This window comes from Solenopsis invicta, chromosome 4 (genome assembly GCF_016802725.1).
Source record: "Solenopsis invicta isolate M01_SB chromosome 4, UNIL_Sinv_3.0, whole genome shotgun sequence".
Lineage (NCBI taxonomy): Eukaryota > Metazoa > Arthropoda > Insecta > Hymenoptera > Formicidae > Solenopsis > Solenopsis invicta.
In genome coordinates, this window is record NC_052667.1 from 13,139,453 (window position 1) to 13,164,457 (window position 25,005).

Sequence of the window (25,005 nt, forward strand, 5' to 3'; positions counted from 1 at the left end):
ACTATGGCTCGCCGTTTGGCTTCAGACGCATATTATATTACTCGACAGTATGTATGTATTAGAATTAAGAAATAACTTCTAACCTTTTTTTTTGTTAATTTAAAATTTTTGATCGCGATTTTCTTTTGTGCATGTGTTCCTTTTTATTAGATATAAGAACAATTAGGGAAATTTACACCTACATTTTATAATTAACTTCACAATTTACACCCTTCGTTCGTACGGGCAATTATTCAATTCTTTCAAATCTTGTTCTCTAGAAATCCGTTACCACTTTATATCAAGCTCATCGTTACACATCCGACTCTGTCAGTCGCGACTCCTAAATCATACATCTGTTCACTTCTTTTTCGACTCCCTCTGCGTGCGTTAACTACTAAGACATACTACTATTTGCGTTAATTTTAAGTTGCGTAAATTTTAATTTGCGATTAATTAATAAGTTGCGTTAGGGAACGAAGGAAGATTTCCAAAGCGTTAGACTGCGATAAGCCGTGCGCAGAACGCCGTGTCTGACGTTCGCGCGCACGGCGGAGTAATACAGCGCCCTTATGCCCAAGAGCGGAATACGTACTTTTCTTCTATTCGGATTCATTCATGCTTTGTCTGCTACTCATTAAGTCCGGTCGTCATCATCCGACAACATTTTAATACGCGTGTTAACTCTTTTCAATCGAGTTTATTCAATTCTTATACAATTAGTTTCAAATTCAGCAACACGTATTTCTTTCTTTATTTTCGTTATAAGCTCCCCGCGATATTCAGCCGGTTCGAGCATCGATTTCATTCTTAATTTCAATATCGAGAATAAAATATTAATCTCAATGAACCACCGAGAAAAATCTGGCCCGATCACCAACGACGCTGACTAGCGGAGGCCGACCTATCCTCCACGCTAAGAGGCTTTCTTCCTTCTATCTATCCAACGACCATAACAATAATAGCTGGACGTGACAACGCACGCACAGAGGCGCGCATGTGCTTGCTCACACCTGTTCACGTATGTTTTATTTGTCAATATAAATAATTAAATATATCCGTAACTGACGACTGAATTTCAAGATAATAATTACTTTCGTTATAACTACCGAAAAGAAATTTAATTCTCAATTACGGAAGCCACAACTGAGAATTAAAAATTTAATTCTTAGTTACGGAAGTTAAACAATACGAATTTAATTCTTAATTATGGCTCTTAAATACAGGCCCAATACATCTAAGGAATAAAATTTTAATTCATATTTGCAGAAAATGTAATTACAAATAAAAAATTTATTTGTCAGTTGTGACACTTATAATTAACAATTAAAATGTTAGTTATCAATTAGTTTTGTTATAAATAATGATTAAAAATTTAATTAATTGCAAAAGCCGTGTAATCAAAAGTTAAAATTTATTTGTTAGTTGTTACACTTATAATTAACAATTAAAATTTTATTTATCAATTAGTTTAGTTATAATTAACAATTAAAAATTTAATTCTTAATTGCAGAAACCATGTAATTAATAATTATAAATTTAATTATTACTTGCAAGCTGTATAATTAATAACTAAAAATCCAATTAATGTTAATTTACTTTAGTTCCAAGTGAAAATAAAAAGTTTATTTATTAATTATTAACTGTATAATTGAGAATTAAAATTTTAACTATTAAATAGTTTAGTTGATAATTGAAAATTATTAAAAGTTCAATTATTAATTAAAGGCCTTAATTAAGAAGAATAATTTTAATTATTTAATTATTAATATCTAATTACAAATTTTGAAATCCTACTTCATACTAATCAGGATTTGATATGAATTGCACCCAGAAAAGAAGCTTTGCATATACTTTGTTCAGATAAGGTATCTCGTAACGTACAAATGTATCAAAATTTTCTAATTTATTTAGAACCAGATTGTACAGCAATTTCCGACACAGCAACTTTAAAACGTGAGAATTTAAAAAAAGATATAATTAAAACCCATAAAACAATTCATGTAACAAATCAATCAGAATCAATTAATGAATAACTTTAACAAAATATAAATTAACTAATACACCAATGGATTTGGTGAAAGAAATTCACATTAACCCAGAGCATCTAAACTCTCGGTAAAACTTTAGACGAACTAAACAATATAGTAGAACGAATATCAGAACGTAAAAGAATAATTATTTGAAAAGAAACATTCACGTATTATCTTCATTTAACAAGATATATAGCCTTTGGCTCTATCCTATTTGTATTTCTCTACAAAATTAGATCATTTTCAAGCATTATTAAATACTTATTCCAACTATTTAAAAAATCTTATAACCAATGTAGTTTCGGAAAAATCTCGCACCTATGCAACACACTCATTATACCGCTCCCGAGGGAGAATTCACAACCCAAAATTTTGTACACCAATGCCGATTTTTGGCATTGCTGTAAAACACTGCCAACATTTTCGTACACTGCCGTCAGTGCTTACAATTAGTCAATGCCTACAATGCCGTCAATCCTATATTAAAATTAAGGCAATGCCATGCAATTATGAACACTACCGCGTACTGCCCATTATCATACGCCAATGCCTGCACAAGAATTCTAAAGCTTTCCCAAAGTATTCTACACAATTATACAAGAAACTTCCAAAAATTTTATTTACGAACTGTATCTATACATTTTAATGTAATTGCACATTATTATGTGATGTCTTATGCATATAACTTCAAACAATGGAACACTAAAAATAATAATAAAAATAATCAAAATAATGACCTTGATATTGTATTTGTTTGTAATCAAAATAAATTTTAAACATTCTTCTTTAAAAATTCTATACATTTTACTGTAATTGCACATTATTATGTGATGTCTTATGCATAGGTATACCTAACTTCAAACAATAGAATACTAAAAATAATAATGTCTGTTAAGTTAGCACCCCCCACCACAAAAAATCAAAACGCCACTTATGCCAAAATTAAGTGCTTTTTATGTGCTAATGATGTACCCTATTTGAAATTTTTGTGCTCGAGCGGTTTAGCAGGAAAATGAGATTGAAGGTGGGGGTGCCAGCTTAACGTTAAGCCAGCACCAACTCATATAAATAATTAATAAAATAAAAAAATAAATACACTAGAATTAAGTGCTTTTTATGTGCTTTCCAACGATATATAAATAAATGTTCGTACTCAATCTCTTCGATCAGAAAATCGTCCCGAAAGTTCGAATACACATTAACGATACAAGAGTAAAGTACCAGAAAGAAAGCAATTCTGAAACTGATTATAAGCTTAAAATATTCTCCTATTTATGTGCTTTCAAAATATGCAAGACCAGATTTTTGTGCTCAACCCCTTGATCGAAAAACCGACCCTGAAGTAAGCACCCCACCATTCAGGTACAAGAGTAAACTACCAGAAAGAAAGCAATTATGAAATTGATTATAGGCTTAAAATATTCTCTTATTTATGTACTTTCGGAATATGCAAGAAAAAATTTTTGTGCTCAACCCCATGATCGAAAAACCGACTCTGAAGTGAGCTGACCACTCCCCAACCACTGACGACAATGCCGTCAATATTATAGGTCACTGCTTACTTTTTTCAGTCCACTGCCAAAATTTTGTACACCAATGTCAGCTGTGAATTTCCCCTCGACCGCTCCCCCTTCAAATTATGGGATAAACCCAGAAGTATTGAGATGTTTACTTACTAACAAATTTAATTATAAAATTTTTCTATAAGAAGAAAGGTGTAAGCGACAACCACGTATTCTCCTTAAAAATGTATATGACTATAATGATTCCATACCATTTTCCTCTTTTAACTAGATAATTCTTCAGAGCATTTTTCGTTATCTGACTAAGTCTGATTTTCCTGAATTTTTCATTACTAGAGCACTTTTCATTGCTGATTAAGTTCAATTAGATAGTCGGACCTTACATTTTCGAAGGTCTACTTTCGATATAAGGTATTACATCATTTTAAGGAATGTTCCAAAAGATGGAAATGCGTCATGGCATATAAATAGGGACTTCGGGAACTAAAGAGCCAGTTCCTCAATTCTCGTACACGCAAAACCATGCATATATAATTATAAATTATAATTAAGCAATTATTGTAAGACAAAAAATTTATTTTTTTTAACTATTAAAATTGACGGATCTCACATGCAAAACTGACTCTAATAGCGATTTCGGCTGGGGCGCACCGGTGTGCTACCTTACCGGTGGCACACAAATTAGCTCCGACTATTTTCTCAGGTCCACTTTGTGTACACCCAATATGCACTTACAAGGTGTTTTGAGCCCAGACAAACACGCGGCACCACTGAGGGACTGAATTATTTAACTAGCCAAATACAAAAGTTGCACCGATACCTGAAATGTGCAGCCGGTGTGCCCTAGCCAAAATCGCTATAAGTCATAACTGCTATGACTTTATTTTTATTGTTATAAATATTTCTGGTAATTAAACGTTTATATCTAGTTTATAATGATAAAATGAAGAAATATACATTGTTCTAATGCTTGTAATAGTTTTAATTTTATAAATTGACTCCAAGAGATAGTAGCTCCACTGACAGGTCTCCACTGTGTCTTAATGAACTGTAATTTATTAAATTACTAATCAAGATAACGTTACATTTTAATTCCGGTTTATTATAATAAAATAGAGCATAATATTATCTCGCTCGATTAATTTGTATATTATCTTGTTAAGAAACCTTGCGTAAATTTACAGATAAATAATAAGATATTACAGTTAATTTCATATAATATTCACAATCATTTTTTTGTATGATAGATAATTATGCAGAAGCAATTCACTAATGATAAGAAAGTCAAAACAGCTGTCAACAACTATTTAGTTACACATAATTAGTAAATTTATTACTAATTTTTATGTAGTTCTATGAATATCAAAGAATTTCAACCGGCACTACGTGATGATTCGTAGCTATGTATAGTTCAACATTGAAACTCGTGATTGTCTCGGTGATTGTTTGTAGAAATATTTCAACAAATTCAATCGTAATATTGCATAATTTTTTCTAATTAAGTACGCGTAATTTTGTCGTCAGTATTCGAGGTCCATCCAAAATGTTTCTACCACATTTTACGAATATCCACGAATTTCAATCGGCGTAGTATTACGTGATGATTTGTAGTTACCCATAATTTGGAGTTGAAATTCGGACTTTTTTCAAGAATTATTACTTTCATATTCTACAAATATCTGAGACAAAAGCTAAGAATTTCTAAGATCCAATCTCTGTAGTTTTTCTGTAATTTTTCATAGAAATTCTTAGCTTTTTTTAGTTATTTCCTTAATTTTTCATAAAATTTTTTCCATCAAAGTTGTAATGCAAACATCTGTTGCCTGCTTTAAAATTTAACATGTTTTATACTTATCAGTTTAGTAAGACAACAGATTTTAGCTATAATTATATAAAATGTTATTTCACAATACTTTGTGTAGGGGCAAGGTGAAGTGTCTCATAAATCAAATCTTCACCTTACTAAATAAGTGAGTCTACAATATACTAAAAATATAAATATCAAAAAGATTAACAAGACTATAGGTGGAGCGTTTCATAAATCAAATCTTTATCTTATTAAATAAATAAGTCTACCTTGCATTGAGATCTTGTTAATCCTTTCTATATTTTTAGTGTATTATAAACTAATCTATTTACTAAAGCAAAGATTTGATTCATGATGTGTCCAACCTTGCACAAGGGTCTTGTTAATATTTTCGTTGTCTATAATTTTCTCTAATTGCAATAATTGCTTGCTTTAAAAATATTAAGTAATTTTCTGCTTTAAAAACACAATTTATATAAGAAAATAATCTGTTTCCGAAGCAGAGAATGTGTAATTAGAGAATATTTATTCATACACATTTCAAATTCGTTCATTTTTTGCATACGCAAGTGATCACAATGCATCATCAATTCATTATATTACATCAGATACATTATGACAGATTTCCTAACCTCAATAATCATCAACTTTAGTGTTTGATATCTCGATTCGCGGGGCAAAACTTTTTTCTGCCAAATTCTTTCATTTTGTACAAAAACGCATGAGCTTAATTTCATAGGTAATGGGGGTATTTTGGATAATTACCCTTATTTAAAATAATTATATAAAAATATTACTTTAAGGTTACCTTCTCCTGGTGGAGTAATATAAGTTTGACGTACGTTCGATAATATATGTTGATCGCGAATTATACCTATACCCAATTTATTCGCGCTACCTTCGAATCCAATAGCTACGATCATTTTTCACAATTTTTTTATTTCATATAAATTAAATGATAGATCACAAATTGTACACATAGTAACAAATGCAACAGATTACAATCATGGTATAAAGGGCCTCGCACATAAAATGCATAACAACATAAGCACAACTAAGACCGATGGACCAATGAGCATCCAGCATAAAGTTGCCATATTGATTTACATAAGATTCCCATTGGTCCAGAGGCCTTACCCAAGCAGAACAGGGAGTCATCACGACGTCAAAATAATGTCAAAGACTGCATAATGATCATTAAAAGTCACTTTTCAATCAATTACGATTCATTTTGATGTCGTTTTGACACAATTGTGAATCACTTTGATGTCATTTTGACTTGTTGTTCTGCTTGGGTATGCTACGTTTATGCTCTGTTATGCATTTCATGTGCGAGGCCCTTTGGTCCATATCCTTAAGGTTGGTTTATGCAGGCCGTAACCGCTAACTTATACCGGAATCTGTAAGAAATTGACCAATTATAATCAATTTATAGAAGAATAATCGGTAATACTGAAGGAGATGGTCTTTCTCACCGATTTTGATGAAATTAGGCTTATTCGACGCGTGAAACTAACGAATCTGGCAGAAAAAAGTGTCGCTCGGCCACACAAACCGAGATATCAATCGTTAAAGTTAGCGATTGTACAGGTTAGTATCAGTCATCTCGGCGTAATGTAACGAACTGAGCATGCGCTGTGATAGAAATGTGCACAAAATTTGAAATGTTTATTAATAATTATATCACTGCCATATTTACTACCCCTAACAGCAAAACCATTCATATGTCGACTGTAAGTCGACTTTTCTAAGTCAGGGTGCAGTCCCATGGAGCGTATCAGGCGTATCGCGGATTGCGCGTATCGAAAATCTGACCAATCGCGAACGTTCCGCTGCTTCCGCTGTTCTTGGTTTGCTGCCGTTCCGCCGAAGTTATTCTTTAGGGTGCAGTCCCATGGAGCGTATCAGGCGTATCGCGGATTGCGCGTATCGAAAATCTGACCAATCGCGAACGTTCCGCTGCTTTCGGTACGTGAACGTTTTGTTCCTACGGTCCCATGAAGCGGAATTTGCGTAAGCGTATTAAGCGGATGCTCAATCACGAAACGAATTTTGTTATTTCTCTCATCCAAACAGTCTTGTGATTGGTGAACCGCTGATCCGCTTACGCGAATTCCGCTTCATGGGACCGTAGGAACAAAAGCAGACGGAAGAATAGTAGAATATTCACAGTATATATAAAGTGAATTTTATTTAATTTATTAATTTATTTAGTATAAGTAAATAAAACATTTGACTTTTAACAGGTGCAGAATGAAATCGAAAACAATATTGCTTTCAATTGCTTTATTAATAAAACGTTTAAAACGAATAAATTACGATGTTTTTACCAGGCATGAAATACATCGTAAAATTATTAATCTTTATGCGCTTTATTATTTAGCATTAAAAAACAAGAGAAAAATTGCGAATAAAGGAAAACGGAAATATTGGGTCAAACCAATATTTGTAATTTGCAATTTGTAATTTGCAATTCATAATACAATATTTATATCCGTATTTATATTAAACTAAAATAATCAGTGTAGACTAATCAAAAATATGCTTCGTCGAATTCTAAACTAACCTTAAAATATTATAATTAATAAGTATTACAAAAATAATATTTTAAAATGCTATATGCTACTCACAGGACTTATATTTTCTTTGTTCATAATTGTTTTAATTGTATCAATTACAAGAAACTGCTATTTTTCTTTATGTTAACCTCAATCCGCTCTGATCCGCTCGATTGAATACGCTAAAGAATAACTTCGGCGGAACGGTAGCGAACCAAGAACAGCGGAAGCAGCGGAACGTTCGCGATTGGTCAGATTTTCGATACGCGCAATCCGCGATACGCCTGATACGCTCCATGGGACTGCACCCTTAGCGTATTCAATCGAGCGGATCAGAGCGGATTGAGGTTAACATAAAGAAAAATAGCAGTTTCTTGTAATTGATACAATTAAAACAATTATGAACAAAGGAAATATAAGTCCTGTGAGTAGCATATAGCATTTTAAAATATTATTTTTGTAATACTTATTAATTATAATATTTTAAGGTTAGTTTAGAATGTGACGAAGCATATTTTTGATTAGTCTACACTGATTATTTCAGTTTAATATAAATACGGATATAAATATTGTATTATGAATTGCAAATTACAAATTGCAAATTACAAATATTGCTCTGACCCAATATTTCCGTTTTCCTTTATTCGCAATTTTTCTCTCGTTTTTTAATGCTAAATAATAAAGCGCATAAAGATTAATAATTTTACGATGTATTTCATGCCTGGTAAAAACATCGTAATTTATTCGTTTTAAACGTTTTATTAATAAAGCAATTGAAAACAATATTGTTTTCGATTTCATTCTGCACCTGTTAAAAGTCAAATGTTTTATTTACTTATACTAAATAAATTAATAAATTAAATAAAATTCACTTTATATATACTGTGAATATTCTCCTATTCTTCCGTCTGCTTTTGTTCCTACGGTCCCATGAAGCGGAATTCGCGTAAGCGGATCAGCGGTTCACCAATCACAAGACTGTTTGGATGAGAGAAATAACAAAATTCGTTTCGTGATTGAGCATCCGCTTAATACGCTTACGCAAATTCCGCTTCATGGGACCGTAGGAACAAAACGTTCACGTACCGAAAGCAGCGGAACGTTCGCGATTGGTCAGATTTTCGATACGCGCAATCCGCGATACGCCTGATACGCTCCATGGGACTGCACCCTCAGGCTTTCAGAGTTGACTGCAAGTCGACTTTGCATAGACGTCTGCAGACGTCTTTCAAAAGTTGACTTTAAGACGTCTAGAAAAAGACATTTTGAAATCGACTCGACTGAGCGCCACTGTAGTGAGCGAGCACCGCTGTCACCGCTGCTGCATGTAGCGCCAAGCGAGAGTCATCAAGTTTCTTGCAAGAGTCAATCCGCGTTGTTGTAATCCTACCCGTCTGTCGGGTCTTGTGCTTATTGAATAAAGACTATTAGCTGCAGCCGTTCGGACATACAAAATTCTCTTGTACTCTCCGCTATTTTTTATTATCCATCGGAGCGTGTGCAGCCATACCGGTCATATGCGATTGCCATTGTGAGCCGTTGTTGAGGGACAGACGAGTCGTGAAGTAGGACTATAGTATGTATTTTTTTGTAAAACCATATCAATTAGATATAAATCCGAATATTTAAACGATCAATTGTGAATATTTTAGTTTTGAGATCAGTGGTGCCGAAGCAGTTAAAAACACTGGAGATATGTGTATCGAGATTTCTCTGCCAAAGCATTTCCAATCCATGGTATTTATGTCGGTGTCGAGGTTGAGTGGCACGAAAACTGGCAGAGTCATAAAGAACTTTACGTGACGGAGAAAAGAAGCTACAACTGAACATACTTACTACAAGTGAGCTTTGTCTTCAAAACAAAAATTAATTTGTTCATTTGAAAAACAACATACGTCAACAACTTTCACTTTTAGAGAATTAAAGATGTTTAGTTTTTACAACTGCAGCACTAAAATTAATTAAAAATTGATATTAATTAAATATTATTATAGATATTAACATTTTGATTTTGACGCTCAATTAATTTTTTTTTTATTTAAGTTGAATTATTTTTTAAATGATTGATTCAATTGTTTTTTTAATAATATCACTTTCAATTTGTGCATTCTAATTGCAGAAAAGAACACAAGGAATGTACCAGCAATCAAGATAAACAAATTATCCCTCAATATCTTGAGTAAAACAAAGTGACATTCTTTATCTACTAGAGATTCGAGTTGCAGAATGCAAAATAAAAAAGAATATTTTATCTTTGCAGCATCTACAACAAAGGATCCATTTCTTAAAAAGTTAGCTAAGTTCTATAATTTATATAGAAAGAACATTTTACATTGACATTGTATAAATTTAGAATCTATACATGTATACAGGATATTTAACGAGAGGTGAGAAATAAAGATTTTTTTTCTTATGTGACGTCCATTAATATAATATAGTTAAAAGTTTTTATTATTTTTATTATTATTTTTCTTAACAAATGCATCTGTATACAATAGTAATATTATGCGAGATAATTTTATATACATTAAGTTATTGTGATATACATATACACACACAAAGTTAAACAAATGCGCACAATACATATACACAGATATACACATTTATATTTGCTTTACATATTATAACAATTTTCTTTTTTTTTTTTAAATAAAACGAATCAAACAAGTAAAAAATGTTATAACATATTTTCCCAATTTCAATATTCCTTCCTTTACAACTGCATAGAATGTCTGTAGGATGGCTAACTATAGTCGACTTATAGTTGTCTTCAAATGTATGACTTAAAGACGTCTCTAAAAGTCGACTTATAGTTGTCGATTAAAGTGGGACATTGTATGACTTATAGACGTCTTTAAGTCGTCTAAAGTCGATTTATGGACGTCCATTTTCCAGACGTCTAGCAGTTATGGCCGACTCATAGTCGACTTAAAGTCGACTTTGTGCTGTTAGGGACACTTGCTTGTATTTGCTAAAACGTTATGTTGGATTAAAAAAAGTTATTAGTTTTTGTGCAATGTAGATTTTTTTAATAAGGCATGAAAACAATTTATTTTATAAAATTAATTAATTTAATTAATAGACACATTCCACTTACAAATAGATATCTTGAAACGAGGTCTACATATGTATTGCTCCCTCCACATGAGTTTGTGACTTTCCACACGAAGGGAGGTCCATCCCATTCCCATCCCCACCTATCTCCCCAGCGCGCGCATATTTTGAGCGGAAAAGCAGAACGAGGAATTACAAATTATTAATTTTTAACGGTGTTAATTAATTTAAATGACTGTATTCAATAAATAAGCTGAAAAGGTAAGTATATTATTAAAAATTGTAATGAATTAGGTAAATATTATTTTAAGAAACAAATACAAATGTCTAGTTTTCACCATTTTGTTCCGCTTTTCCGCGCAAATCGTGCTCCATGTAATACAAGGAGGAAAAATTCGCGGAACGAACACTAAAATCCGTTGTCAATGCGGCTCCAACGGCTGCAGTATTTTATCCGGAGCCGATTGAAGAAGAAAGTATATTTGTACATACTCCAATTATTTTTATGTTTTAATAGTGGCCTAGTTTACACCGAGCACTTAATACGCGTACTAACTCGTAACTTTCTATTAATTTATCTTACTTTTGACAATGCGTGTATACATAATACGTACATATATTTAATTATCTCGATTTATATTGTACCAACTTAATATACTATTTTTTAAATTTATTGCCAAAATTAAGATAATTTAATAGAAAATTATTAGTTAGTACGCGTATCAAGTGCTCGGTGTAAACTAGGACAGTGTATATAATATGAATCCAAACATCATGTCGATGATTATTATGAAGTATCTCATGCAAGCAAGGGATGAATCGATAAGATATGCAGAGATAACTAAGAAAAAAGTTATTCCAATGTTTTATTTCTACTTGTGTTACAAAAAATTACAAAAAATCAGAAAAGACCGTAGTATATGGATACGGCCTATTTTTACTGGAGAAGAAGACTTCTGCAAGCGACAATTTACTTGTGGAAATGCGATTGAAACCGCAGCAGCCACATTTCGTTGCCTGTCAACAAAAATACAATTATTTTATTAATTCAGACATTAAGTACCCATCGTTAATAGATATAATTTTAAACATTTGTGCTCTTCAACTTTATTATAATATTTATTATGTTTACTAAAGATGATCAACTTGGAGGTCAAAAACGTATGTCAAATGTATAATTGAACTTTGTTTATGTAAATTGACGTGTATTTGTATAATTAACATCAGCAAAATTTTTTTTACAAAAATTTACGTATTTAATCTATATACAAAATCTAAGATTTTATTTTAGATTTTACGTGTTAATTATATCTATGTCGAAAGAAGTGAGCAATTACAAAGATTTTTCTATCAAAATAATAGCACTATTATGTTTATTGAGTATTAATAATTATTTAAATTATACTTACAGGGCCGTCCATTACAAACTCGAATTATTTTACACGTGCACATCGGCACACATCAATGTGATTTCATTGGATTCCGTTTTTCCGCTCAAACACGCGGAAAAAAACGACGGAAATCTAGTTATTTCCGCGTTTCCGCGCTTCACGTAAAATCACCCTGAAGGTGATTTTACATGAAGCGCGGAAACGCGGAAGACAAAAATAACTAAACTTACTAAGATTCCCGCATTTCCGCGCGTTCTATTCCGTCTGTTTTGGATGCCTTGTATTACATGAAGCATATTTCGAGCGGAAAAGCGGAATGGGGAATTATAAATTATTAATTTTTAATGGTGTTAATTAATTTAAATGATTGTATTCAATAAATAAGCTGAAAAGGTAAGTATATTATTAAAAATTGTAATAAATTAAGTGAATATTATTTTAAGAAACGAATACAAATGTCTAATTTTCACCATTTTCTTCCGCTTTTCCGCGCAAATCGTGCTCCATGTTTAGGGAGAATTCACACCTTGGCGGAAAAGCAGAAAGCAGAAAGCAGAGAGCCAATTAGAACTCGCGCTGGTAGTAAACAGGTATGTACAGTCTGTAGCAGAATTTTGAAACTATATACTACCAACGCAAATTTTAATTGGCTCTCTGCTTTCTGCTTTCTGCTTTTCCGCCAAGGTGTGAATCCCCGCTAATACAAGGAGGAAAAATTCGCGGAACAAACACTAAAATCCGTTTGTCAATGCGGCTCCAACGCCTGTAGTATTTTATCCGGAGCCGATTGAAGAAGAAAGTATATTTGTACACCCAAGGACTTTGATTCTGTCAATGGGGATATTTTCCAAATTGAAAAGTTGCTATCTTTCTATATTCTTACTTACAGTTCATGATTAATGTAACTACCAATAAGCTCTAGTCGTTTCATTAATCATAAACTGCAAGTATGTAGAAAGTGGTGACTTGTCAGTTTGAAAAATTTCCCCATGGACAGAATCAAAGTCCTTGGGTGTACACCCATGGAATTTGATTCTGTCCATGGGGAACTTTTCTAAATTGAGAAGTCACCACTTTCTACATACTCGCAGTTTAAGATTAATGTAACGACTAGATTTTATTGGTCGTTACGTTAATCATGAACTGTAAGTATGTAGAAAGATAGCGACTTTTTAGTTTGAAAAATTTCTCCATGGACAGAATCAAACAGCGAATTCGATTGGCGTGCACTCATCCCGTTCCAGTGGCTGGTAACTTTTTGCTACTAGGCGCACTTGCTCGGAGTGTGTATTTTTATATTGAACTGAGTACGGGTATTTACACTAACCTAGGTGAAGTTATTTATTCTGACCTAGAGTCCCTAGAAGTAGAGAGTCTAGACATCTCGGGGTTCCACGTGATTGGATGCACGTGATTGTGCACCTAAAATGGCAGCACCAATACGGATCCCTATTTAATCCTCTTTAGCCCATGATGTAAGAAGAAAGGTGAAACAAGTAACCAGATGCGCAGTGGACCATACTCTAGACCAATCAGAAGTGGGTCCAAATTTTGAGATTCAATATGGCTACGGCTCCGGTACTGGGGCGTATTTATACTTGTATTTATACGTGAATCGGAAATAATCGGTGAATCGGAGAAATTCAAAGCTACTTAGAAAAGGAAGAACGTGAAGGTAAAGTTGAGACTTTGTACATTAATGAAAATTGTGATAATTGTTATTTCAAATTTTTTAAACTTGAATTAGAAAAAATTTGGAAAATTATAAGAATGAGCTTATGTGTTTGGCTAAATTGTTGTATTTTATGTTCATAACAACAGTGTTTATTGAAACAGTAATTTGTGTTAAAGATAATAAATTTCAAGTATTTTTACATTTTTATATTTATTTTTTTTAACATCTACATTTTAAGTACGTGTGACTACATATCATTGTTTCGTATTCAAATTGCGCGGATATATTTGGACCCAAATTTCATTGGCTCACCACATCGAGCCACGCCTCTTACCGCGCATCGAGCCGCCGACGATGCGCGTTGTTTCACCTTGTTTCTTACATCATGCTTTAGCCAATGCGATAACAACATACAACACGTTCAAGTGCACACAATGCTAAACATACACACACATAAAACTCACGTACACCCAAGGACTTTGATTCTGTCCATGGGGAAATTTTCCAAATTGAAAAGTCACCATCCTTCTACATACTCGCAGTTCATGATTATCGTAACGACCAATAAGCTCTAGTTGTTACATTAATCATGAACTGCAAGTATGTAGAAAGATAGCGACTTCTCAGTTTGAAAAATTTCCCCATGGACAGAATTAAAGTCCTTGGGTGTACATACACTGACATATTCATCACCGTCATTTTAGGGGCAGATGTCCAGACTCTCTACTTCTAGGGACTCTACTTTGACCCAACTCAGTGCAACTGGTAACTTGAATTATAACTATTGCTATATATTGATAATTATTAGTTGATTAATCTATTGATTACTACCACTAATAAATTATTAGTCAACTGTTATACATTTTTTTAAACATAAAAAAACTACGCACATCTTCAAATTTACGAGCAACTAATTTTTTTTTATCTTCTGTATCTGGCATCTTTATCATATTTGGAGCAATATAATTAAAATATTTCATAACATTTGTTATGATAGAATAAAAAATAGAGTCTGCTACATTAAATCTAGATGCAATGTCCCGTATCACACATTTGTTTCCTTCAAACCTGTAAATATAATATTATTAAATACTTATGTATATACATATTAATTACATAAATATATAAAAAACGTACTATGAGAGGGCTAATAGCTGTACATCACTATTTATTGTTTTACGTCCACCATACTTTGTTGTTGTATTATAAATTTCCAAATTTAAATACATATTATTCAATATATTGAACGTACCTGCTTCGTTTCAAACAAAAATGTTGCTGAAACTAATAACAGATGTTTTAAATCTAAAATAACAAATATTTAAAATATGTTGAAATTTCGTACATAGCATACCTCCTTGTCAGATTATTTATTAATAATTTCCATCATATTTTTTACTTTTGGAATATTTTCACATTTCATTAATATTATCATTATCTCTTCATTGCTGGAACTGCTTGAACTATCTAATAGTTCGTCTAATAACAATATTTTTTCCATCATATTTTTGCTATCTCCTACTATTATATACGTTGTATCAATTTTGTACTAAACTATAAGTATGGAACGCATTGAACCGCACTGCCGAAAATCTCGGTGTAGTTCAGTGCATTTTGTACTAGTGTAGTGCGTTCAATCGAACATAAAACATTACTGAACTAAAGTAGTGCAATTCAATCGAACACGTTTTTACTAGCACCTTTTCAGTGCATTATCAATCGAACATACCACAGTTTCTGAACCAGTGGAGTGCACACCAACCGAATACAACACACTAGAAGAGGGCGCACTCAGTGCGCACCAGTGCGCACTAGTGCATCCAATCGAATTCGCTAAAAGTCCTTGGGTGTATGTATGTACAATGCCAGATTGCTGTTCTATGGCGCCGCCATTTTTGTTCCACATCGTTGAAGTGGATGCAACATTGAACGGGGTGCGCACGATTGGACACCGCACGATTGGACACCACCACTCACAGCGGCCGATGCCTAGAGTTTTTCCGTTGGTTTGGTTAGATAAGTCAAGATGATTGGTTGGTGTCCAATCGTGCTGTGTCCAAAAGAGTGTCACCCACATTGAACTATACTCTAACTGGAATGGGCACTGCCATATAACGTCCCTAAGCGGGAAACGTGATAGAAATAGCATGATGCGAGGGGCCACCTCTCTTTTTCTAAGCGTTTTCTGTGCATGCGTCAGCATTCACCTTACATTTTTACTCAAAAGTTAAATTTTTTTTTTGTTTTTATGTTAATACAGCATATAACGGAATTCGTGGAAACAAGGAAGAAATTAACTTTTACTTAAAAAATTACTTAAATACTAAAAAAAATATAATACAATGTTGCTTTTGTTTTATTTATGTATGTCACTTAAGTCGCTAGTTTATCTATTCTCATGTGCCGGTACTGCAAAACTTTCTAACGTGACTGTAGTGACAAAGAGAGGTGGCCCTTCGAAATGGCTCTCTCTCGTCACGTTTTCTGGCGGCTAGTGCCCATTCCAGTTAGAGTATAGTTCAATGTAGGGTCCTATATAAAGAGAGAAGCGACATCGAACCCCCACTACAACCTTCAGTATCCAATTGAGTCCTCCACCGCCATTTTGGGACCGCTCAACGTCATCAAACACCATTCGTATCATTCTGCAAATAGCTGTGGTCACAATATGGCTGCTCGCTTAGCCAATCAAGTATCAATCAGATTACCAATCAGAGCTTCGGACATCAATGTCGCTTCTCTCTTTATATAGGACTCTAGTTCAATGGGATGCAACGACCTTCCTTTCCCTCCAACGCCAATCCACGGATCTTGGGTGGTACACCCAAGGACTTTGATTCTGTCCATGGGGAAATTTTCCAAACTGAGAAGTCACCACTTTCTATATACTCGCAGTTCATGGTTAATGAAACAACTAGAGCTTATTGGTTGTTACGTTAATCATAAACTGCGAGTATGTAGAAAGTGGTGACTTCTCAGTTTGGAAAATTTCCCCATGGACAGAATCAAAGTCCTTGGGTGTACACCCAGCGACTTTGAATCTGTCCATGGGGAAATTTTCTAAACTGAGAAGTCGTTATCTTTCTATATACTTACAGTTCATGATTAACGTAACGACCATTAAGCTTTAGTCGTTTCATTAATCATGAACTGCGAGTATGTAGAAAGTGGTGACTTCTCAGTTTGAAAAATTTCCCCATGGACAGAATCAAAGTCCTTGGGTGTACATACTCCAATTATTTTTATGTTTTAATAGTGTATATAACCCACATAGTACGTAATATTGCAGTGATATCACAGCAATATCACTTTTTCATTGCAATATTACAAATGAAATATTGCAGAAATATCACGAAATATTACTGTGATATCACAATAATATCAAAATGTCCGCGAAAACGCATCACAGTAATATTACTGTGATATTTCACAGTAATATTACTGTGATATTTTATAATATTTCTGTGATGTTTATGTGATATTTAAATGATATTGCAAGGAATTAAATGAATAAATTATTTTAATTTTTTTCATTTTATTGTTATTCTTAATATTATTTTCTTATTGTTACATGTAATATATATTAGACATAGAAAAAAATAATTATGTTTATTAAAACAGAATATGATAATGTAAACGTAATAAATGTTTAATTTACCAAAAAAATATCTCTTGTGCCCTTTTTCATTTTTGTTAAAAAAGATTTAATTTGAATTATAATTTTCATTTATGTTCAAGATTAAATAACAATACAAAATATTATTTACATGTAAAAATACAAAATTTTATGTGGAAGCGTTCCACACACACGTCACGTTGGGTAAGGAATCAGAACGAGTATTCATCTCCAAATTACAACGATTTTCCTTAAAATCTCATTGAAGTGTGAGCTCGTGAGTCAGCCGCGGTGGCGTCTAGATATAACACCTGTGGTTGCACTCGACTCACGAGAAGGTCTTCAGCGGCGCGGCCACCTAGTGATGGTGTTAGCACTCATTTGTTTACGTGAAGACTTATACGAGGTGTGTTCAAAAAGTATCGCGAATTTTGTGTTTTTTCAAAAATTATTTATTTATTCATGAATATCTATTTTGTCCCCTTCAAAGTAATCCCCATGAGATATTATACACTTGTGCCAACGGTTTTTCCAATCTTCGAAGCACTTCAAAAAATCATTTTTTTTTATCTTGTTCAGCTCCTCCTTCGATGCCGTCTTTATCTCGTCAAGCGTAGCGTAACGTCGTCCTTTCATGGGCCTCTTCAGTTTAGGGAACAAGAAAAAGTCACAGGGGGCCAGATCTGGGGAATACGGTGGCTGCGGCATCATTAGTGTGTTGCTTTTGGCCAAAAAGTCGCGCACAAGCAACGATGTGTGAGCAGGGGCGTTTGGTACGAATTTCGCGGCGACCCGTCTCATGCCCAAATCATTGATAAAAATCGAATGGCACGAGCCAATCGATATGTTTAGGTCCTCAGCAACTTCTCTAACGGTGATTCGACGATTGGCCAATACCATTTTCTCCACTTCATTAATTTTTTCGTCTGTTGTTGAAGTGCTCGGGCGTCCGGCACGCTCTTCGTCGTTCACATCTTCTCGGCCTTCTGAGAACATTTTGTACCACCGATAAACGTTGCTTCGGTCCAAGGTAGCTTCTCCGTATGCCACAGTCAACATTCGGAATGCATCCGCGCACTTAATTTCGTTTTTCACACAAAATTTGATACAGGTTCTTTGATCCATTTTTTTGAATAGGTAAAAATCGAAGACGATCCAAAACACGTGCAAGCAAAGCAGCTGTCAACAATTAAGTGAACATTCAAAATGGCCGAGCTTGTCGGCATAAGTGAGAGACATGAGTACCAACATAACGCCACAAAAAGATCGAAATTCGAATATACGTAACCCGCGAAAATTCAAAATTCGCGATACTTTTTGAACACACCTCGTACACATGGCGGGACCGCATAGCATGTACACCCAAGGACTTTGATTCTGTCCATGGGGAAATTTTCCAAACTGAGAAGTCACCACTTTCTACATACTCGCAGTTCATGGTTAATGAAACGACTAGAGCTTATTGGTCGTTACGTTAATCATGAACTGTAAGTATGTAGAAAAATAGCGACTTCTTAGTTTGGAAAATTTCCCCATGGACAGAATCAAAGTCGCTGGGTGTACGGGTTCGCTTGTTTCGTCGTATGTTGTGACGGTCGGATTATATACATACATATAATTAATAAACATTGTAAAATACTTATTTAATGATGGAATATATATATAATCATATTTTTTAATAGAATTGAAAAAAAGTAAAGTCTAAAGAAAAATTTGTTGAAAATTTAATATTTTAATTAACTTGAAAAACCTTTTATTGTGGTATATAATAGTCTAATCTAGAGAACTTCTTGGAGAGAGAATTGCCAAGGGGGGTCACGTGACCGACTCTGTGATTTACTGGCGGAAATGTGCAAATTTTGCATTGCGACGTCAATGCATTGGCCGGCACGCATCACGCGGAACCACCGATGGTTCTTCGCGACAAAGTCTGTCAACGCATTGACATCGCAATGCAAAATTTACGCCAGCATTTCCGCCAGTCAATCACAGAGTTGGTCACGTGACCCCCCTTGGCGATTCTCTCTCCTAGGCTGCGTTCAAATTCCTTACCCGAGTGCACCCAGGCTAGGCAAGGTCCGTGGATTGGCGTTGGAGGGGAAGGAAGGTCGTTGCATCCACTTCAACGATGTGGAACGAAAATGGCGGCGGCCATACTTTTACTGCACACTCGCTCACTCACACAACTAATAGCTGTAGTACCTTACTATCTACGTACATACACTAATTTCAAAGTTATTTTTACTGAGTTTATAATAAACAGGAATTCTATATGATATGCTTGAAATATTATATGCTTTAATATGTACCTAATAATTAATAATTGTTTTATTAATTTTGATTTGTTTCCGATATAACCACAAACTTTAGAATAGATTAATTAATTTTTACAAACAGAAATTTAAACGAAATCCAGTGTTTAGACAAAAAAATTACAATAAATCTAAATTTAAATCATTCTTTTTAACTTTATCTTGATTTTTTGTGTTATTATTTAAAAAAGTAAAGAGACTTTTCAAGCATGCTTCTCAGTCTTCACGCTTTCGTCATCAATCGGATTACATTTGCTGTCTCAGCAATCGTCAATCTGATTAGCCTAGGGAAATTTTCTATACCTACGTTGAGTACCATTGTTCAATCCAATCCGAGATCCGATTAGATATCGTAAACACCCATAATAGATGATATGCGCAATATATCTTCATCTAATTTGTTAAAATAAAAATTTATTTTCATTGTTTAAATTGATTCGTCCTATTCTACTAACATTTAATTTTCATCTACTTTAGTTATATTGATAAGAATATTCATAGTAAAATATTTATGTATTATCTTTATCGCTTATCTTAATTTATTATGTAATTTATTCTGAATCTGAGATATTTATGTTACTATTTTTCAGCGTTATTTGCTAAACACACCCAATGTTTGAGGGTGTTTACGATAACTAATCGGATCTCGGATTGGATTGAACAATGGTACTCATCGTAGGTATAGAAAATTTCCCTAGGCTAATCGGATTGACGATTGCTGTCTCAAATGTAATCCGATTGATGACGAAAGCGTGAAGACCGAGAAGCATGCTTGAAAAGTCTCTTTATTTTTTAAAATAATAACACAAAAAATCAAAGATAAAGTTAAAAAGAATGATTTGAATTTAGATTTATTGTAATTTTTTTGTCTAAACACTGGATTTCGTTTAAATTTCTGTTTGTAAAAATTAATTAATCTATTCTAAAGTTTGTGGTTATATCGGAAACAAATCAAAATTAATAAAACAATTATTAATTATTAGGTACATATTAAAGCATATAATATTTCAAGCATATCATATAGAATTCCTGTTTATTATAAACTCAGTAAAAATAACTTTGAAATTATTCAACTACATTATACATTAATCAATATTAATTTATATGTTAAAAATCAATAATGTATCTGAAAATGTTTTTTTTATTCTTTTCCAGATCGTAAATAAACTTCAACTCCAAGAATAAATAAAAATTACTGGAAAATGGATTGAAAAGGGCATTATTGAACATTATCAATTTGTGCTAACTTAAAATTTGTAAAATCTGCTATTCTTTGTTAGTTGTTCATTAGAGAGTAATAATATAAGAACGGAATATACATAAATAAAATTAAAATAATTGTATGCATATATGATGCGTATATTACATTTTTATATTATTACTCTCTAATAAACAACTAATAAAGAAAAGTAGATTTTACAAATTTTAAGTTAGCACAAATTGATATATTGTTCAATAATGCCCTCTTCATATAAATCCATTTTCCAGTAATTTTTATTTATTCATAGAATTGAAGTTTATTTACGATCTGGAAAAGAATAAAAAGAACATTTTTAGAAACATTATTGATTTTGAACATATAAATTAATATTGATTAATGTATAATGTAGTTGAATAATTTCAAAGTTATGTTTACTAAGTTTATAATAAACAGGAATTCTATATGATATGCTTGAAATATTATATGCTTTAATATGTACCTAATAATTAATAATTGTTTTATTAATTTTGATTTGTTTCCGATATAACCACAAACTTTAGAATAGATTAATTAATTTTTACAAACAGAAATTTAAACGAAATCCAGTGTTTAGACAAAAAAAATTACAATAAATCTAAATTCAAATCATTCTTTTTAACTTAATCTTTGATTTTTTGTGTTATTATTTAAAAAAATAAAGAGACTTACTTTTCAAGCATGCTTCTCGGTCTCCACGCTTTCGTCATCAATCGGATTACATTTGAGACAGCAATCGTCAATCCGATTAGCCTAGGGAAATTTTCTATACTTACGTTGAGTACCATTGTTCAATCCAATCCGAGATCCGATTAGTTATCGTAAACACCCTGGTGTGCGTTCAGATTCCATAAACCACTAGGGAGCTTTTCATTAGCTCCGCCCATTTACCCAGTCAACCAGAGATCACTCACCGGATGGAGAATCTGAACGCAGCCCTAGAGGTTCTCTAGTCTAATCAATATTAATGAATAAACTATTTTACAAAATAATGTACCAAGCAGTAAATATTAAACGATGTAAAAATGTATATTTTTTTCAAAAACTTCTAAATATGTCTTAAAATATTTATTGTCAAGTAAATAATAAATGTGTATTGACAAAACTTTTTGTAAACATTTTCTTTAAAAAAATTTCTCATGATGAAAATTTTTAAAAATTAAAATTGATTTTTGTGCTCCTGCAAAAATTATAAATGGCAAAAAGACAAATACAAAGGTTTTTCTGTAATTTTTTAATAAAATTATTATTGATCAAGTTATAAAGCAATAATTAAATTGATAGATTACATAGAAGGGGGTACATTAGTTTATATACAGTTTAAAGGATAAACTAAGTAAATATCTAAACTAATAATAAAATTAATTAATTCTTTTTCTTAATTTTCCCTTTTATTCCACAAAAGGGCAAAGACATTATTGTTTTATTTGTAAGTTGATTTCTTCTATAGGATACCAAAATTACCAAGAATATTATAGATACTAAAAATATCAAAATTAATCAAAGAGATAGTGACGTATTAATAAGACATAATAGAAACGTTATTTGACATTACCTTGTTTTTTGGGCTTAAATATTGCAATAATATATTGTAATGATATTATTGAAATATTTTAATGTTATTATCACTGTATAATATCACAGTAATATTTCTGTGATATTCCTCTGATATCAACGGAATATTTTAATGTCATTATCACTGTGTAATATCACAGTAATATTTCTGTAATATTTTACAGTAATATGTAATATTTTTGTGATATTGCAATATTTCTGTGATATCACAGAAATATTACGTGCTATGTGGATAATTATTGAATTAATATTAAATTGTGCAAAATTTAATAATTTTCTTTAGTTAATATTGGGCGCTTTCCACATGGAAAGACACAATGCAGCACAGTGCACCACTTTATCCTTGTTTATTAACCTACAAGAATAAAATAATTTATTGTATTATATTGTATCAATTGTGTCGCTTGTTGAAAAATGCCCATTATTAGAACAGTTTAATTTGCCACATAATGTGACCTAACTTAGCGTGAGCAAGATACAGCTTCTCATTGGCTAGCCATCTTACGATGCGCAAGAGCATACCTTTTTCTTTCTACCATGATATTGGAGCATATGACACGAACGAACCTATGGTTTCTAGAAAATCTCCCTAGAGAGTTGAGTTTACTATCTATCTTGTTCGCATTCGACGGTTAATAGTACTAAATCGACTAAAGTAACGGAGGAGAATCTCTTCTATAAAAGTCCATTGTGAACATATTCGACATCACGCGAGAGCGAATCGCCGGGATATGTGCCAGAAAATACAAGTAATCGGGTCGTCGCGTTGAAAAAAGTGAGTGTCCGTTCGTCCCGCGTGATAGACGCGGGATTTCCGATCAAAAAAAGTATCGCTCGATTCGTAAATCGAGTCGAGTTGCGCGCGAGGCGTACTAGATTTGGGTGATTGATTTTTGGTGTCGCTCCGCGCTTTACCGGACGTGAGTTTGTTACAAACGACGATCACGAGTAAACGCGTTTGCTTGCACGTGCAAGAAGAAACTGATGTATTCAAATTTCGTAGTTTGCTAATAATCAGTTCTGTGACGGGAAGAGATTGATACTTGCAAAAGAGAAAGAGAGAGCGAAAAAAAAATTTAGTGCGCGTATACGTAGCAGGAGAAAGAAAGTGTGTACGTGTGTGCGTGTGCGTATGCGTGTGAATGAGTGAGCGAGAAAAAAAAGGGCACGCGTGAAAGAGAAAGAATGAGAAAGGGAACAAGAAAGAGGTACCATGAACCTTCACTCTTGTAAGATGGAGCGAAGAGGGCTACTGACGCGAGCGAACGAGTAAGTGCGCGCGCGCTTTATCACATACAGGCTCTCTCCTCTCCCGAACGAACGAGTCTCGAGACGTCTCGTCGTGACAGGGGATTTCGTCGTAGTGTTACCCGGGTAACGCCCCCCTTGAGCATGGTGTTGCCCCCGTGTGGCACATTCGCGCATCGTGATGTCGCGTTTGCGGTCTCCTGAGGTTCACGTAAAGGCCTCGGTGTATGCCGTATTGTGTGGCATTACTGCCTCCGCGTCTCGAACGAAAAAAAAATCTCAGCACTTCGCACTAAGAAAAAGTGACGCTAAAAGAAGTGTCCCGTTAATAAAGGGACAAGGGCATCTATAGAAGAGTCAAGGTAGAAAAATTCGCGTCGCGAGTGATCGACAAATCTATAATCGGCGATGTGCTCCGCTTTCCGTCGTTACGAAGGCGATGCCTGCCGCGAAGATGACACTTGTTTACGTGACCGAAGCGGGCTGAGTTTGACTAACCACCGCCGATCGCTGATCGAGCAAATGTCGCCAACGCAGCCGGTGCGTTATGGTGCGCTATTACGGCGACGCGTTTTTGGACGCGCACGCGACGAGCGTCGCTATCGCCGTATGTTGCGATGCTCGAATTTTCGGCGATTTGTGTGGCCCCGGATGGCTATCGGCTTATCGTCTTACGTACGCGCGCGCGATAACACGAGAGCTTGCCGGGAAGCTCTGACCGCGCGTCGTTTCACTTGCGTGCGGAACACGTTTACGCGGGCACGCATGGATCTATCTCATGGACACACGCGGTGAGTGACACCGATGGTAAGGCATCGCGATACCCGGCGATGTGCTGCGTTTTCCAACGAAGAACGTATCCACACACACACATGTACTTGTGGACTGTCGCAAAAAATAATCGGAATCACGTGAGAAAAGAAAGATCCCCCGCCCCCCTCAAAAATGCACTTTTAAGAATGTTAACTTTTTAACGTCTCTCAAATTAATGACATGT

At 33.8% G+C, this 25,005-nt stretch overlaps 2 protein-coding genes and 2 long non-coding RNA genes across 8 annotated transcripts in view; 2 read left to right on the forward strand and 2 right to left on the reverse strand.

The window, feature by feature from the left end:
* LOC105206260 (probable tRNA N6-adenosine threonylcarbamoyltransferase) overlaps positions 1 to 6,374 on the reverse strand; it is a 46,244-nt gene extending 39,870 nt beyond the window's left edge. The window contains exon 1 of the mRNA XM_039447777.1: positions 6,151 to 6,374. Coding sequence (XP_039303711.1) covers positions 6,151 to 6,265 — 115 coding nt within the window. The 5' untranslated portion in view covers positions 6,266 to 6,374. The remainder of the gene's footprint in view (positions 1 to 6,150) is intronic.
* A 2,725-nt stretch (positions 6,375 to 9,099) lies between these two features.
* Positions 9,100 to 10,313, forward strand: LOC120357537. Its single transcript, XR_005574537.1, has 3 exons — positions 9,100 to 9,476; positions 9,553 to 9,741; positions 10,020 to 10,313. It is a non-coding gene; the product is annotated as an uncharacterized LOC120357537 (long non-coding RNA).
* A 222-nt stretch (positions 10,314 to 10,535) lies between these two features.
* LOC113003887 lies at positions 10,536 to 11,074 on the reverse strand. Its single transcript, XR_003268733.2, has 2 exons — positions 10,998 to 11,074; positions 10,536 to 10,871 (listed from the first exon to the last, which is right to left on the reverse strand). It is a non-coding gene; the product is annotated as an uncharacterized LOC113003887 (long non-coding RNA).
* Positions 11,075 to 23,384: 12,310 nt separating this feature from the next.
* LOC105206225 (serine/arginine repetitive matrix protein 1) overlaps positions 23,385 to 25,005 on the forward strand; it is a 38,781-nt gene continuing 37,160 nt past the window's right edge. The window contains exon 1 of one of the 5 annotated variants that reach the window (XM_011175757.3): positions 23,385 to 23,535. The gene's annotated coding sequence lies outside the window, so the exon portion shown is untranslated. Of the gene's footprint in view, positions 24,920 to 25,005 lie in introns of all 5 variants that reach the window. The other 4 variants (XM_011175737.3, XM_026140556.2, XM_011175744.3 and 1 more) reach the window with 4 other exon arrangements.